Here is a 19,520-nt window from a genome sequence, read left to right on the forward strand (position 1 = left end):
CGAGTCAATATATTAATATATTTTTGCGTCGCCATAGTAATACAAAACAGCAGTACACCACCATAGCACCAAATGTATGTCATGAAACATAATATATAATACTGTATGTCTGTATACATAAAAAACATGTTACATTGAACACGCTACGTCGTATACCGTGTACGTATCATATTATATACAATATAGGTACTATTCTTGTACTATAGACTATAGTTGTGTTATACACCTTATACAACGGCGCAGACGTGTATATGGTATATCGTTGTTGCTCCGTACCGAGAACAATATTATAGTTTATATAATATGTAATATAGCTGTTATACGCGTTCCGCTGTTATATAGCGCCAGACTCTAAAATCGTAACAACACCATTAAAGTCGTCTGTTTTACGAGTATACTGCACAATCCCTACAGTGTTATATACATGATGGTGTTTCTATTCTTTTACCAAGTTTTCATTTCCACTCGTTCGTCAATCTTTTTTTTTTACACACGCGTGTTTTCCGCGGTCGCTGTGATAACCTCACAAGCTATATAATATATAGACACCTATAGGTACCTATTATATTATATTACTCGTATAAGCGCGTACCTACAATACACCCGGCACCCGCAGAAAAGTGTAGTGATAGTCAGTCACCGGTCTTAATTTGCATATACGTCTTCGGTGGGGTGTGGCGAGGTGGACCTGCGAAGAGCCGCCGGGCCACATTGACCCAGATACCCACTAGCTGCGATGGCACGCGCGCGCGCGAACGCTGGCACCGGGACGTCGGGACACGGGTGTCGAGGGCGACCCGCGCATATCGAGGCGGTGCCCGGGCGGAGCGCGGATACCCCAGACACGCCCACGAGCGGATTCGGCGCTGGCGGCGTTCGAAGGGACCTGCCGGTCGCACTGAGCGTCCGTCACGCGCCCGAGCTCGATCACCAGCCACAGTCGCGCCGCGTTTCGTATGTCCATCACCGTAGCGTAACACAACGCCAGCACCACCATCATCACCACCACCACACCATAACCACAAAAACAAGAATATCGCGTACGACTGCCTTCGTTTTAATATATATTCATATATACATTACCCTCCCCCCCCGCCATTCCAGAAGCGTCAGCGCCCACACACCCTCTCCCATAACTGCATACGCATCACCCGATCGACCACTACTCGCAACCTCAGCCACCACCGCGCGGGACTCGATCGCGATCTTCGCTTCGAGATCCGGAGTGCATCGCATCGTTCCGCGTCGTCACCGTCCGCGGTCATCGTCGTGATGTGCACCGGAAGTTGGTGATCGCGCGCGTGTGGTTACACAGGAAGTCGCGGCGTGGTCGGTACGCATAGTCGGCGCTCGGTCAAGGTGGATACGGACGCGACGCGCGCGACGGCCGACCAGGTCGGACCGGCTGCGACGGAAGACGGCGGTACAACCGGCAGCAAACTGCACGCTGCAATCGTAGCGTCCGTCACGGCGTCGCCACAGAAGTTGGCCACTACCATCAGGGGCTTCTGGAACTCGTCCGCGGGTCCGGCTGCTAATTCGGTTCTGGGTGAGCATTGCTATAACATATTTATAATATTACACTGCAAAGTCGCCATAATATTTTATCACCACCGTTACTGTTATTATTATTTGATATGAGCAAACGTATCCAAGATAAGTATCTATTTATAAGTAGTGACTAGTAAGTATACATACTAAACGTATATGATCGTACCATGAGGGTGAGTTGTCGTAAAACGTAATTCAAGCCAACTCTCTTAATGTGGAACACGCATGGCATAAAACGTAGTAGGTATATATAGTGAGCAAAGATGAGTTTTGATTAAGTTCATTGGATAATTACATGGGGCACATAATCGTCAGCAGTTCTAAGTCAAAGACTTTGGTTCGAACCCAGTTGGCTGCTCGTAAATTTGTAACACCGTGTAACCCGAAAAAAAACGTTGCCCGATTTTGAACACGAAACTCGAAGTATTTTATGTCTTTTTGGCTCCTAGTTTGGACGACCTCGGCAGATCGTGGTTATATGATTTTATGATTTATACCATATTATAGAAGACTGTGCTGCAGAATAATATACCATAGCAGTTTACGTAGGTGGAAATTAGGGGGCTAGGGGGCTTAGCTCCCCCAAATTTTGTAATAGCCCCACCCCCCCCCCCCCAAAAAAAAAAAAAATTTTGTCAGGTTTCATTTGAAATGTGATTTTATTTGAATATAGTTTTTTTTTTAGTTAATATAGCCGCCCCTCCAGAAATGTCTATTGATTTCCGCCAATGGCAGTTTACTACATCACCATTTATTGTCCACTCTGTATTTGTTAGAATGGATTTTGCCTATACCACGGGAGACATCTCGGCGATGACCGCGACAATTATAATATTATCTGTACATAATATAATACGCATTAATTGCTGTATTCTTACCTACAATAAGGTTAGGTGTATTAGACATTTGCAGCGATTGATATTATGTTATAGGTACCTACCTATAAGTGGATCAGTGAATACCATACAATTTACTATCACACAATGATATTATGCTGGAAATATTGTTTTTGGATTGCATCGTTACAGTACTCGAATGAAATCTTATGGTTATTATGGTATATTTGGTTATTTAAATTTGACTGTATAGGACAAATATTTACCATTTATCATGTCAAACGATTGTTAGCCGTATTTAACGTTTAAGCTGATGCACGTACATTAACGAATAATGATAGATCGAGGTAGGTGACAAAAGTTTCATTAAATTTTGATTTTATGACATCAAAACCTATATAATAATATAGGTAATATTATACAGTAGGTACGACTGTACAAGGTTTACGTCTTTTATTATCCTACACATTTTTATTCATTAAATTGCTTTATTACGAAATAGTTTAATATTATGAGTTATGATTATAATTTATTGATGCATGTCACCAATACTAACCGTTGTTTGAATATGTTCAGTTCGACTTCAGTTGAAATTCAATAAATATTGTATACAAATAATAATCAAATATGTGTATTTAATTACTCTTGAAGATATTCTAAGTTTTTCACAAAATCTGATTTTGGGTGGCGTCAAGGTACAAACTCTATAAAATCACTTCTGCCTTGGTCACCATTTTAGATCCTACTTATGTGGTCTAGTCAAGGAGATAAATGCTGTACCTACATTTCTGCCTATGACAATATCAAATTATAATTTTCAAAATTAATTAATCTCTTACACAATAGATGTCACCACTTGAATTTGTCACCATATAATTTACTGAATAACTTTTGCATGAAATATTATAAAATTAATAATAAGGTATGGTTTACATGTAATATTCAACATATTATTAATATCATTTTATAAGAAATTATTATGCTCTGTTTGAACTATATTTACTTATAATATGTTAACTGTTTGATTCCTATGCTTTGTGAAATACAGAGTATAATATACTAGCAGTATAAAATTCCATCATTATAATATTTAAACGAAATTAATTTATTGAGTTTATAAGGAGTAAAGGATAGGCAATTAATTTCTTATTTCACATCTTATCGAAAAAAAATTATCTCAGTTATTTCTACATTCATAACCGTAGTTAGATTTTATGAATACCTAGTTAAATACTTCTAGGTTTTTATGAATGCTATTTTTTGAAATGCTTTTAAGATATTTTTTAGTGGGTTTATTTCAAATTAAATAAAAAAAAATATGAAAATTTATTCAAGAAGGTTTAATTTAAACGCCAATGTAAAAAATCATTGCAAAAAAAAAATGCAATTAAAACCTTTCAAATTTGTCAGCCTTAGATATTTATTAAAGATACCAAATTTTATTGAGTGACCAAATTTATTCACAGAAAATGTGTTTTATTTAATAAGCAGTGCAATGTTTTCGAGACCAAACATTGTTCAGCGTCGACAAGATAGCGTTTTTTAAAGAAAAAAGTAAACACTTAACAATAATAGCTTACAAGAAACTATCAAAAGAATTGAACTGAACATATAGCCATTATTTTAAAATAAATAATGTAGAATCAGTATTATAAATCTTAATTCATTAAGAACTCTAAATAATTTATTTATCATTAAGTATTAAAACAATATTTTATAAAGTCTTAATCTCTAAACATTTTAAAATAAAAAAAAAAAAAGAAATTTTTACTTGGAGACTAGAGAATCAAAATTTTAATAGTTGTTATGTTAAACTTTAAAATGTTTTCGATTATAATTAACTCAATTTTTACAGTTAATAGATTGATTCCATATGTATAATAGATTTGAAACTTATACTTTTAAATAATTTTCATACGTCAATCATATAACATAAAACAATATTATCTATTATAACGATTATGATGATCAATTATATTTGTGTAAGTACTTAGTAGTTTGAAAAATCATATTAGGTAATAATTTTGGCAAAATGCTGACCAATTAACTGTAAGCAGTGATTGTGATAGAAATCGTATATTTTATTAGTTGTAAAATTAAAACAATAATGTCGTTGTTTTCTATATATTACATACCAATAGTTGTACAGAAATTTTAATCAATTTATCCACAACCTTCAAAAATTAATTCAAACAATTTATATAATCCGCGATAAAGAGTTGTATCAACAATCGGCTTTACCTATAATTTTTTTCTTAAATCAACGAAAAATAATACATATATATAATGTGTTTATAGGTTTCAAAACCAATAACCATTACACCTTAAAGTCGAATTTGAAAAATTTCACGTTTTTAGAGTCAAGTTAGCAAGTTAGAGACTTCCACACAAGGCGTGCTTTTTTAATTGGCTTTTAAAGGCTCAAATTTAGTTGACAAATCTTTTGCGTGTAAATCCCGTAAGAACATGAACATGCCCAGACTCATCAATACAATATAAATATAATATATATATATATATATATATTTACCATTATCATCGGGCTGTGTACGCAGCCAGTTAGATGGGTTTTTTGTTGTGGGGGAGAATAAAGAAAAAAAGTAACCTAATTTCTGATCCCACCGTGACGGGCATACGTATATTATTATACACATATATATATATAAATAGGGGGAGGTAGAAAACACAACCGAGACCGCGTTTGCATTTGGCTTTCGAAACAAAAGGCCTATAGCAGTTGTGGCGGCTTTTTCTCGCTAGTATCTCACCACCGCCGCCCGCGGACATCAGCCCTCGGCAAACTCAATTACTTCCTGTGAGCACCCGCTGCCGGTCGCCGCCCCAGTTGTGTGCGTCGTGCATGCAAGTCAACCCCTCTAACGATAATTTTCTTTCTTTAGTTTTGTTTTTTTTTTTTTAGATTTCGAGGAAATCGCAATAAGAGCCCTCGGGAACCGCGCGCTGTTACATTATGTCGGTTCTTTGTTCCCAGAGTCCGGAGCTCGGTGCTCGTCTCGTCCATCGTGGTGGTTTTATGCTGTCGTTTTCGCTTAGATGTATATTATTACTATACCTAATTATTATTCTACAATACACAGGTCCTGTACCATTGGTGGCACCAGTCGCCTACACTTAACCCTCTCTCGTTCCATATCCCACCTACCATATATACCGCGCGTCATGACTCGCGAGAGCTTACGATACTCAACATATATAGACAAGGATGAAAAGTTCTTCCGGCAGCGATGCTCGCGTTTCCGTCTGTTCGAAAACCAAACCGTGACGATCACTCCACCCCAATATAATAACAAATATTTATGGTCGTTCAGCTTATCAAATTATTAGGCATACACGCCGAAGTATTCCAAAGATATTTTACGCCACGATGACGACGACCGACTTACGAGGTTTGGTCTTCGTGAGGCGAGAATTGGCTGTAAAATGCAATTGTCATATACGAAACGCACTCACACACATACACGCACGTGACATACACACACTATAACCGCTGTGAAGGGAATAACGAGGCGGAAAAGACTGAGGAAAACTTTAAGTGCGCACGGTCACGACATCGTTTCGAAAAATTGGACATGCAACGACGATATAATATATATTTTATGTACAAAGCCTATAATATAACGAACAGGCGACGCTCTCTTGCGGACGTATTTTGGATATTATAATAATGACGAGCCGTATCAGGGTCGATTAGATGCACCTAAGTAATAGTAATAGTAGTTATGATAGTATAGCCACTTCGATCCGATTGATGTACAAATTAAAAGAGAATCCCGTCGGTGCTGCAATCAAGTCATAGTAATTTCACGAACCTACAGCCGGAATTTGGTTATGATAAAAAATATTTACCGATATATCGATCGAAACTATATGATGTGCACGTCTAAAAATGCATTATATCGGACAAGACGTCAACCATTTATATACATAACGTACCTATATAAATTTTCATTCGAATACTTTTGAACGGAATTTGTCGTCATCGCAGAGAAAGCACCTAAATGCCAAATAGTTATGCCAGTTTTAATTATTTTTTTGATATATAAAAGTAGTTTACAAAGAAATATTAAACATAATATACAGCACACAAATCACAGTCTGGATATTTTATTGAGTTTTACTTTTACTTGATAATTATCGTTGTATTATTATTATAATATTATGTAGACATCTAAAATATATATATATATAACAATAATTTAATAATATTCTAAAATATAATGATTAGGTATTGTGGTAGTCGTTATTGTAACATTGTAAATGCTTATATTTATCAACGGAATCAAACTCTTACTAAAGACTATATAATAAATACCTCTATTTAATTTTTCGAAAAATATAGTAAAAGTATTTAAAAATTGTATTTAATTTTCCCATATGCATCATCTGACGTGAGCTTGCAATATTATTTTGTTTTTTGAGCTGCTGAATTGTAAATAATGTTGTTTTTATAGATATTAGATTTAATAATTTAAAGTTATCGTTTATTAATTATTCTTGATAAAAAACCTATGTCAATATTAAAATATTAAAAAATACAGTTTTAATTTAATGTCCACTTTTCGAGTAATCACATGGAATACCTATTTGTCTAACAGTGTAATGGCTGAAACAAAGTATTAACGATAACACAAATTGACATGTTATTCAGAATTCACACTAGCTAATTAATATTGATTATCTCTACAATTTTGTGTAAATACAATATATATTTATATATAAGTAACTATAAGTTATATTATGTATTAAATATAACTATTAAATGTTAGTGATATTTAACCAAGTAACGTAGAGGGACGTACGGGTTATATTTATTAATTTTTTGGAATTGTAATTTAATCTATAATAATTCACTTAATTTTCATGAAAAATAGTATATCAAACATGCATCAAATAATAAAGAACCTTCTAGGTAATACTTAATATAATTTAAATTGTTTTTTTTTTTTTTTTTTTATTATTAATTAAAGGCTTCAAATACAATGTTTATTAGCCTATATTTATTTATTATATATCCTTAAAAACGATTTCCACCCAAACATTTGATATTTGCAATTCAAAGCTATACCTTCAATGAATTAGTTATAACTTATAGTTGTAATGTTCAATTATTCATTTAACATTAATCCTTAACATTTATAAAAAAAAAAGTACAATTAATTGTAATTGTATATTTTATGTTTCGAAATTATAATAGTTATTTATTATATCCCAACTCGTTTTTACAAGTAAATGGAAGCTTTTATTCGGATACGTTTATAAAACTCAATTTGAACAAATAACTGTATATACCTGTCGTATGTAATTCAAAATAATACGTTTAGAATATTATCTTCATTAATTTGTTAAAAAAAAAAAAATTATAATTACTCACATAATTTTTTGAGCAATAACAGTTGTCCTGCAGATTTACTGAAAAAAAATTTTAAATTATATTAATATTTTTGGTACGAAATAAATCTATACGAAACGAAATAAAAATTGACAGTCATTTTTTTATAAAAAAAATAAAATCCTGTCTTTTTGTTATAAAAGCGAAGTACCTAGTTGATTTAATTTCAGGAGGACACCGGATTTTTGAAACGTGATCAAATTTACTTAGGTGCGCACGGTTAAAAATATATTTTCCGCCACGTTAAAAATAAGCTACCCCTTTCAGAAACCGCATAAACAAATTTTCCAAACCAGTAAATTTAAATAGAGAAAAAATTGTTTTTTTCTTAAAACTATATGAGCGTAACAACTTTTAATTTATTTCATATTTTCATAGGTAAATTCAATTATTATTTTTATTTTTTATTTCAATTTATAAACTTATCGGTACGTATTTTTTTTGCACGATTCAATTATGCAGTTTCAAGGTTAGGAAAAATGTAATTAACATTTACTAAATTATTTTTACTATGTGAAAACAATTTTATGATATTGACGTTTTACTTAATTTAAATACTTACCGTACATTGTACAATATATTTCAACACCAACAATCTTAAAACAAATCGTATTAATTATAATGAATAGGTATGTATTACAAATGTACCTATTGTTTAATTATATTGACGGTAGTTTTAGATTTATTAAGATATGCTTTAAATGTATAATTTAAAATAACAATTTCATCTTACAATTGCATGTAATATAAATCTAAACACATGTAAATTTAAATATTAAATTATTATAATGATTCAATAATAAAAGTAAATCTTTTAAATTAGTATTGACTAGGTATGTTAAACTTTAACTAAAATATGCTAAATATGTTGAATAAATATTTAATTTTAAATGAAGAAATTTAAATTAACTGTAGTGACTACAGGGTTTTCGTTTAAATTATAGTATAATTCAAGTTCTTCATAAAAATAAAAAAAAATAATAATAATTGGATGTGCTTATTTACTAGGTAATACAAATTTAATTTATGCAACAATAATTTACATTACCATGATTGACAATATTGTCAATGTTGTAAACTTGAAATTTAAATAACACATTTTTAAATAAGATTTTAAATTTAATTCAAATTCAACTAATTTTTTTGATTACATACCTATGATGTTTTTCAATGTTAAATTTATACATCACAGTGCATCAATAAAAATGTATGTACAATATCCATCTATTTATTATTACTTACAGGTTATTAAAACTAAAATAGATGTGAGTTCCTACCAAGCACCATAAAAATTCACCAATTTAAATAATTGTTACCTGTTGGTAACTCTAAGAATAAATTGTTTTCTCTTTACTGAACTATTTTGTATGTATAAAGTCATTGATGTTTTTTTTCTTTATGTCAAACGAATCTGCATCAAGCGAAGAAACACGTACATTATCGACAACCGAACCCTATAAAATGAACAATATACATAGGAGGGTCGCTCCCTTCCAATGTATATGGTGACCGGTTAATTAGCAAATTGCATCATTAAAAATAATGAGACAGGGTAGTGACTATAGTGAATGTCTTTATAAATTTTTCTAAAATGTTTGTGGGGGACCAAAACAAACACGAAAATCACTGTTGAGGGAAATGATGACTAAACGTAAATATACTGATAAAGTGATAACTTATACTTTATTTAACATTCTTTTTTCCTAATTATTAATAATATATATAATAGTATCGTATAAAAATAAATTTTATTTTAAATCAATATTGTTTATAAAAATTATTCAGTACTTATTTTAGATAAGTTAATTAAAAATATTTTTTTTTTCAGCAATAAATACCCGTTGTAGGTAAAATTGTTTGAATAAAAAAAAAATAGTGTTAAACATAGCTAAAGAAGATTTATATTTCACATAACATAACTCAATTATAAAGGGTAGGTAGTTGGGTTTGTTCATTACGATAGCAGCTATGTAATTCATTTTCAAAATGTAAAAGAGAATCGTTTGTGCCGCGAGGTTACGCGTGCAATTGACAGTCCCTTCCATTGACAGCTTTGTAACATTAAATAAACCTAACCCCTCCGGAGTATGTGGCATCTGTAATTATCACGTCTTTTACACTAGCCTGGTGTTAAACATTAATAACAATATCTTCAAATGGTATTGTTATGTTTAAACTGCAAGTATCTATTTATGTGATTTAATAAAGAAATAAGAAAATTAAGAAACATATTTATATTACTAAGTGTAACAATTAATAATTGTAAATTATATTAACAAAGTAAAATGTACGTTTTCTAAATTATTTATTTAAATTATTTTTTCTTTAAAGCTTTTCTCACAGCAAAGGTGCAGATTCCATATTTATTTAATGCATTAATGTTGTTTATATTGTTGAAGAACTTTCCATGATGGATTTCATACCTTTGCAATGAGATACACTCATTATTTTTCATCTATTGTTTTACATTAATTTTCTAACACAATTATTTTGTATCTTTTTGTTGAAGGTTTGGAATCAATCATGGTGAGTTCCATCATCGTTTCATCGGGGGAAGTCATGTAATGTGATATCAGAAAATTCATCATGGAACCATCAGGGAATCCATTATCTCGGTGTTGGAGCGCTGTGGGCACGTTCCAAGTGCCACTTATTAATTTAGAAGTCAACGAGTTAAAGGAAATACTATGGGAAAAGATTCAAGAACCAGTTATTCAAAGAAGACTGATCCTAGTTATCGTGTCTATAGCATTGTTGTTGGACAACATGTTATACATGGTAATTGTGCCAATCATACCAGATTATTTGAGGTACGTTGATTCATTCAGTGAAATCCCCGCGGCTGTAAACTTTACGGATGATCCAATCACCCCGCCATCCCACCACGGACAAGATTCAGCAACTGGAGTATTATTTGCATCCAAAGCAATCGTGCAACTCATGGTGAATCCATTTTCTGGTGCTCTAATTGATAGGATTGGATATGATATACCAATGATGATTGGATTATCCATTATGTTCCTATCCACCTCGATATTTGCATGCGGAAGAAGTTATTCCGTCCTTTTCATAGCTAGAAGTCTTCAGGGAGTTGGATCTGCGTTTGCTGATACGTCTGGCTTAGCAATGATAGCTGATCGATTTACCGAGGAAAATGAAAGAGCTCAAGCATTAGGGATCGCATTAGCGTTCATCAGTTTTGGTTGTCTAGTAGCACCGCCTTTTGGGGGCGCTTTATATCAATTTGCGGGTAAAGAAATTCCATTCCTTATTCTAGCATTTGTTTGCCTTGTTGATGGATTAATGCTGCTCCTTGTTATGAAACCCATAAAACAACAACTCAAAGAACAAAAACATTTGAAAAAAGTTCCAACCATACCCATATGGAAACTCTTTATGGACCCCTATATTGCTGTATGCTCCGGAGCCTTGATGATGTCAAACGTTGCACTTGCATTTCTAGAACCTACTATATCCCTCTGGATGGAAGATCACATTACTCATGATAACTGGAAAATGGGGATGATATGGCTGCCCGCATTTTTCCCACACGTCTTTGGTGTAATACTGACAGTAAAGCTATCAAAATTGTTTCCAAACTATCAATGGCTTATGGTTGCTGTTGGACTATCTCTCGAAGGCCTCAGTTGCTTGATAATTCCTTTTTCAACTTCATACAAAGTCCTGATGATTCCTATCTGCATTATATGTTTCGGAATTGCGTTAGTGGATACAGCTATATTGCCAACCCTTGGATACATTGTAGACGTCCGATATGTTTCAGTTTATGGTAGCATTTACGCAATTGCCGATATTTCATACTCATTAGCTTATGCCATTGGTCCTATAGTGGCTGGTGAAGTAGTGGAAATGATCGGGTTCACTTGGCTGAATATTATCATAGCTGTTTCTAATTTGGCATACGCTCCAGCATTAATGAGGCTCAGAAATATATATGACTTCAAGCCATTTCAGAATGAGGCAAATATTCTCATGTCTGACCCTCCAGATAAAGAATACCAAACATATGCCATGCAAGAACAACCCATACCAGTTAATAGTGAGTATAGTAGAATAGAAGGACACTCAGAAACTGACATGGATGGCCATGTAGCGATTGAAAACGAAAATGCCACATTCCATCAATCTCAAGACACCAATCCTTTTAGAAGGTCATCTCAACCAGCACAGGATAGGAATCCATTTAGGCAACAGTATTGAAATGCTTAATAGAGGAAACTGTTGTTCTGTATTAAAATAGAAATTGAGATGCTTAGTATTATACATTACCGTTTTTAAATGATTAGTTTCTCGGGAAAAAAAAGACTTAATACAAATTATATGTGTAGACTAAGCAATATTATATCGTGTAGAAGTCATGTTCAAAATTAATGGTGTGAATAATCCATTATGGTATATGCTCTATATCGTTCCTTATTTGTTTTTGGTACCTAATGAAATATTGATTGAGTGCTAATGAGAAATATGAATATTAATAATATTATAACTTTATTAATAATTATATTACTAACTATAATTCTTATTATAACTGATATTCAATATATTTGAATATATCATACTTTTTACGATTTTAGATCATAATTCTCATATTAAATAACTAAATTTAATTTTGGATCATATTTTATTAAGTATAAATAGCATTCTAAAATTGACCTAGAAAATTGAAGACATTCTATATTATCTAATTCATTTTTATTGAAACACCAATTCGCCATCAATTTATTATCCTTATATTGTTTAATATAATGATGAAACTTTTTAGATATTACCTAGTACAGTATTTTATTTAAATCCAGTGTTGATTAACTTTGTATTGTGTAAACAATGGTTATTTAAAATCAACATTATATTACCTTTATAGCAATATCTGCATTGAATAAATTATACTGTCGAGAAACATAAAATATTAACAATTAACAATTATCATATAATTTTCCGTTAAGTTAAATTATTTAGATTTTAATATTTACCAATTATCTATATCCAATATCCAACAGCCAATAATAAAAATTTTCATAAATATTTTCTTATTTTTCATAGTTCTAATAATATTTGTGATAACACTGTTAAGAACATTAAGAAGCAGAACTATGAAAATTAATCAAATATAATCTATTACTTTTCAGTATAAAATATTTAAAGCACTAAAGTATGTATATAAAAATAATAAACATTTCGTACTTCCATAATGCTCAATAATTACCCAAACATATCAACAGAAATTAAATTTTAAGAGTTTCAACTTGTAAAATTGATATAAATACACAAACAAAATTATAAAATTTCTAATTACATATCCATGTGAAAAGTCGAGCTTGTTACGTTAGCTACACGTATTATATAGTATGAAATCTATTAAATTCAATCGGTATAGACTACTTACTACTTATATGCCTTAAACATTTTCAAGTATCAATTATTATTTATTATATTACTACACTATATTAGTTCATTAGTATATAAGTAGATATTAAATAATTATCTTAAGGGGTAACCAATCATATCAACACATATCATTAAATTCTAAGTTGTACATAAATTAGCAATACTAATTACTAATAATAAACATGTACAAAAATGTTTATTTTTATTATTTATTTTTTACGTTATTTACATTTTAATATTATTATTATAATAATATTTACACTTAATCGTGTAAGCAACCAAGTTCATACATATCATAAACCAAATTCGATACATATCATTGGTCGAAATTATTGTTAGTTAAAAATTATATTTTAAGGATTAAATGTTAAGAACAACTAATATTAAGTATAATTATGTATAGATTAACGTTTACTTAGAATATATTAACATTTACAGTGAACTATGATTTCACATTCTATAAAATATTTATATATTTTTTTTGTCTTTACCTTGTAAACAATTTAAAAAATAATATAGGTACTTTAATCGATGGCTTTAGCTATTCACCTATCTATGTCCGTTTCGTAATTATAAATCTATTTTATTGCATAGAAACGTAGAATATTGCAGTAAGTGTTGTTAAAAAAATGAACTAATATTATAATATCAATGTGTTTTTATGAAATTAAATTCTTGAAATTAATTTTTCGTAAGTTGCTTGATTGATTGAACATCAAACTTATTAAGTTGTTACCAATTGCATCAGTTTTTATTATTTTTATTAAATTATAAAAAATACTATTAAGTCCTTCTTGTTCTTTTTATTATTATTGTTTCATTATGTTTAATGTTAAAATATATTAATGAAAACAATTATGTAAAATAATATATTTAAGAAAACACTAAACAATTGTATTTATTTATTATATAGGACTACTCTGTTTTCCATTAGTCTAAACATGTTAGATAAAATAAATCATAATTTTTAACGAAAATAACTAATTTGTTTTCATTAAAAAATACGATTGTAAATATTATGGTAAAGTACTAAAGGTATGTTTATAGATTACTAATACACTTCTTTGTATGAATAATATTATTATTATCTAGTTGTTATTTAATCTTGTTGAAATTTATAACCATGTCATTATTGTAATTTAATAAAAATAACAGTTATTACAATTATTATACTTGTTTACTGTTATAAGTTATAATCTTAGAGGTTAGAATGTTAAAATAGGTAAGTAGCAGTAGATTACAAAAAGCTTGTTTCGTAAAAATTTAGTCAGCCATTAAAATGTTTTTTTGATCATGATTTTATATTGTTATATGACCTGAATAAAACATTATATTACATAAAAAAAATTGGTTTTTAGTGTTAAATTATTCGAATTATTTATTTTGATAAAATACATTTAAAATAACTATAATAATCTCCTAATAAGTTTCCTAAAAATAGTAAATGATTAAATAAAGGCCGTAGGTAATGAAATACTATTAAAAAGTAAAACACACATAATATAGTATAACGAATACACTTCTAGTTGAACTCAGAATCGAAAATGGTATTTTAGTATAATAAGCCATAAGGTGTTTAATATTTTCAAGTAAGTATGTTGTTTGGCAATGTTCAATTTTTTCATAGATTATTCAGAAATTACAATAATGAGTACATTTATAATATATAATCGTAATTTCACATAATAATATAATATAATTAAATTATTATATTATATTTTACATATGTGAATTACTCCAGTGTGCATCAATTAATTAAATAATTAGTAGTTGTTTAATGAAATATCATGGGAATATTTATATTCGATAATCGCATGGAAAACTTAATATATTTTGTATAATTATGGCGACTAGAGACGTCTATGACAGATGGATTAAAATTATTTATAAAAGTAATCAATTGCATATCAATATTATAATAAGTTAAAATAATTAAAATCAATCTTTAAAACATAATTAAAATTTGTCATTGATTGACATATTGTGTTACCTGCGGTAGTTATACACATTATATTTCATATTTTTGAAATATTTACTCTGGTAATTAAATGTTTTGAATTTTGCATTTAATAATCGATTAATTACTTTGTATAACGTATTAGACAACTGTTATTTTTAATTTTATTGAATACTAGCTACTAGTAATAATACATACGTGGATATTCCATTATAAAAATTATATCGTTATGAATTATTATGATAGTATTTTTGTAGCCTTCTTTTCCGCGCATGTCATACACTTTATAAACCCCTGACCGGTGTATTAAATATGCATGTCCCTTGCACAACAAACATCCCTAAAGAAAAGCTTAACAGCGTTGCCGTCAGTCCTTTTGAATATTTTAACAGATTCGATCGTTTTTCGAATGCCACTCCACTTCAACTATATGTAGGTTTAGTATGCTGTATTCTTTATTACAATGCGTTAACGAACACTTTTGCAAACCTATGAGTTGTAATTTTAAGTATGAATAAAAATATCTGGACAAAATGATTGCACATAAAAATATTTCTAAAACAACGTCGATGTTTTGATTGATAAATAATATCGTCTGTTTATTATTATAAAAGCATTATTAATTAATAATGATTTTATAAAAGTAGTGTACTATTGTGCAAAATATGAAATTTAATATAATAACTTATTTCAACGTCAATTATTATTAATTTATAACTCCTGAAGGTCAGAATTTATATCGTTACAAAGTTTATTATTTATTAATACCATATACAGTGAAACCTCTAAATACCGGACACTCTCGGTCGCCTAAACGTCGTCCGCTATTTGGAGGTGTCCGCTATTAAGAGGGGAAATACAGTGAGTACATATTTCACCGTTCCCAAAATTCCATCCGTTATTTGGAGGTGTCCGTTAAAGGAGGTTTCACTGTAGTATGTTACTCTCAATAAACTTAAACAAATTTCCCAATTTAATATAGTTTTTCAAAAGATTTAAATGATGTAGACATAATTTTAATATACTAGAGAAAATTTAGGTATTTAAATACCACTTTTATTCAGCAGATGTTTCTGTATAATTTTGTTTAACTCGTTGTGATTAATAATTAATTATAACTAATAGGTTTAAACTAACTCAGTTATAAATTATTACTATTATAAGATGTGGTGCAAAACAAAGTGATTATAATTGGATTAGTTGCTCATTTTAAGTGTGTTATATAGTTGGTAATGTTGGTATGATGCAGGGACAAGAACGATAGGTTATACGAAGCGTTCAGAAGCAAAGCTTCTCCACTTTTAAAAATCTACTTTCTATGCGAAAGAGACACTGATTTTTTTTATATGTGTTAAATACCTAATTTTGATTGTAAGAAAATAAATTCAAAATATGCTGAAAAAATAATTGAGATATTTTTAGATTACAACCTCTTAATGTCTTATTTGTCTTAAAAAGTGTATTTTATGGAGTTTATACGCTTGGCTTGTAAACATTACAATCTTTTTTTCCTTAAGATTTTGTTCTATGACCAAATTTATTATAATTCACTTAATTAGTAAACAAACCATTTAAGCAACTAATCAAATACAAATATATTTGTTTTCTCAGTTGAGATGGTATGATAATATTAGGTATTTTTGTTACCACAGCTGATTGTTATTTCTCGTCATCAACAGTTAAAATATTACGTAGGTACCTAGGTATTTCCTGTTTTACTGACTTACTGTTGTATTTGATATTAAACACTTTTTCCAAATTATAATATTTTACAATGTAAAATATATGTTGTTAAATAAATAATATTATATTTTAGTATACTAAAATACTTCTTCTCTTAAACTTATATCTGATATGCATATTATTTGTGTTGTTAAATTGTTCAAATACTGTATACCAAACATTTTGATATGCAAACTACATAGGTACATTTAAAATGTAATATGATTTAATGTACAACCGTTAAGTACGTATCTCGACGATATATGGTTGCGCAAAAGGGTTAGTTTCTTTGTGGAATTGGACACGGCTTGGGCAACCTTGGAAAGTCAAAACTGAAGAGGTTTCATTTTACTTTGGACTCGGCAGAGGGGGAAGATCGGACTATTTTGTACAAGTTTAGTCAAAAAAAAGTAAAATCCACCCTAAATTCATTCGGTGCAAGTTCAAAAGTCTGTACAATTTAATCATCTGATGGGACCATCAAAGGCACATTTCAGACGACACCGTCGAGTGCTTTCGTTTGGCGTATGGTCTTCGTTCAATAAAAATATGGATTTTTCAATTCAATAACCCTCGACGTAGACCGTGCGTTGCCATTGATAAATTGTTATTATTGTCGTTGAAGTGGGTACCGTGGCGATTACATTAATTGGAATTCGACCGGTGAAGTGGCTGCCAAGATGGAGAGGATATTATAAGGAAAAATACATTGGATTCACGATCTTCTAATATTGTGGTTCGTGAAAGTTCTTGTATGGATTATGAACAACATTTTCATTAAATATACAATTGTAAATACATGGATGACTTAATATTTGGTTTGGATATTTTTCCATCTAGCAAATAATATAAAATAATATTATATTAAACCTTACTTACCTATGCAAATCACACAATATAGTTTGTATAACTTAGATTGTAGATACTTCGTTATACGAATAAATCAAATATTATCATAGGTACTCATAATATCTATATACCTATACTGCAATCCCTACTAAGTAAAATCAAACAGAAAAATTCAGTAATATTCCTAGAAAAAATAGTTACACTTTGACATATATAGATTATTAACAATAATACATCTAAATGAAGAATTACATTTTTAAGCATTCCCACCATAACATGAAAACTTTTCATTTGATCTATATTTTAAATGTTGTATACCAACAATTTTAATTTAGTCAAATATCTTAGTATTCATACATTTTTAACATAAAACAATTAAATAATACATGTTTATTATATATATATATATATATATATTTCAGAAGTTTGTATAAAAAAAGCTAATATATACAAGTACATGTGCACACATTTTATCACATTGTTACTGATACGTCGACTTTTTTAATCTTGGAAAAACAAGTATTGCAAAACATGAAATATCAAGTGAAACTCATTTATTTCTAATAGACTAAATTTCATTTTTAAAAAATATTTGAGATTGTATAAAATTTAAATAGCTGATTTTCAAAATAATAATAATAAAGTAAGAGTATAAGTTGGATTGTGTTTGGTAGTAATCAACAATTATTAAAGTATAAAATTGAATTTGCAAATCAAATATCATTGTGAAGTAGATATGGTATGAATGTATGAGATATCTATATTTTATGATTAGTTTTCAACTCATTACTCATCTCTAACATACACAGTGATACAAAACGTGAAAATGTTTTTATACAACATTTATGTATATTTAATATGACCTCCTCCCTCCCTTGGAAATTTTGTTGTGCACCTCTGCTGGATATGTCCATAAAAACATTATGATAAAAAATTACAAAATATGTAACATTTAGTATTTTTAATTCTTAATGATTTTAGGTAGACTTTTAGATAAAATATAAAAACATTTAAAGTTTTGTAACATTGCAATTAGTTAATAATTTTTAATGAACTCCAAAAATTTCATGTTCAAATCCTCCATCCATCTACATTATTCATATACTTTACTCATTGCAAATTAACAAAAATGTTATGTCTTCCATGTTAACTTAGCTAATTATTATCATAAACATTTTATTTGCTTTAAATTTTAAAAAAATTAATATTAATCAAGTCAGATATTGTAACTAACAACTACCTTTTAAGCATACAAATGAAGCATCAAAATTTAAAATTTTTTAATTATTCATTATACCTTTAAATGAAAAATCTGCGCGTATTACAAAAAATAAAATAATATTGTAATTAAAATTCGTAAAAATATCTGAATTATTAAGCAACACTAATTCCGTGTATTTTCTGTAGCTTTAAAAAATGAAATTTTTTAATGGAAACGAAACATGTTTTTAATTTTCACTACTCAGTTAAATATATAATATAAAATATTTTCATTCAAAGTTTTAAGTGCTATCATTTATTGTCACGATGTTTTTTTTGAAATAAAATTTATTTCTTACTATTGATTTTCCTTTCTGTGTAATCGATGATACTGCGAATTCCAAGTGGAGAATATTTTTTCATTTTTATTTTTCACCATCGGGCTTGTGTCAATATACCTATTAAATATTTTTTACGACCGTCTCGCGTCGTGTCTGTCGGACGAGAAATTATCGCCCGTCCCGCCACCAAACGGGTACGTGTGTAATTTTTACGCCCTATAAACGAACCACAACCGCTTGTGGGCATG

The 19,520-nt window shown here is 29.7% G+C and overlaps 2 protein-coding genes across 2 annotated transcripts in view; both read left to right on the forward strand.

Annotated features, from left to right (window-relative positions):
• The first annotated feature begins 1,408 nt into the window (after window positions 1-1,408).
• Window positions 1,409-14,550, forward strand: VAChT (Vesicular acetylcholine transporter). Its single transcript, XM_015510004.2, has 2 exons — window positions 1,409-1,549; window positions 10,307-14,550. The coding sequence occupies exon 2, from the start codon at window positions 10,384-10,386 to the stop codon at window positions 12,016-12,018; it is 1,635 nt and encodes a 544-aa protein (XP_015365490.1). The 5' UTR covers window positions 1,409-1,549; window positions 10,307-10,383; the 3' UTR covers window positions 12,019-14,550.
• ChAT (Choline acetyltransferase) overlaps window positions 1,414-19,520 on the forward strand; it is a 61,717-nt gene continuing 43,610 nt past the window's right edge. Inside the window, exon 1 of the mRNA XM_089221915.1 lies at window positions 1,414-1,549. The gene's annotated coding sequence lies outside the window, so the exon portion shown is untranslated. The remainder of the gene's footprint in view (window positions 1,550-19,520) is intronic.

This window comes from Diuraphis noxia, unplaced genomic scaffold (genome assembly GCF_037042655.1).
Source record: "Diuraphis noxia isolate RWA-SAM2 unplaced genomic scaffold, SU_Dnox_SAM2 contig0003, whole genome shotgun sequence".
NCBI lineage: Eukaryota > Metazoa > Arthropoda > Insecta > Hemiptera > Aphididae > Diuraphis > Diuraphis noxia.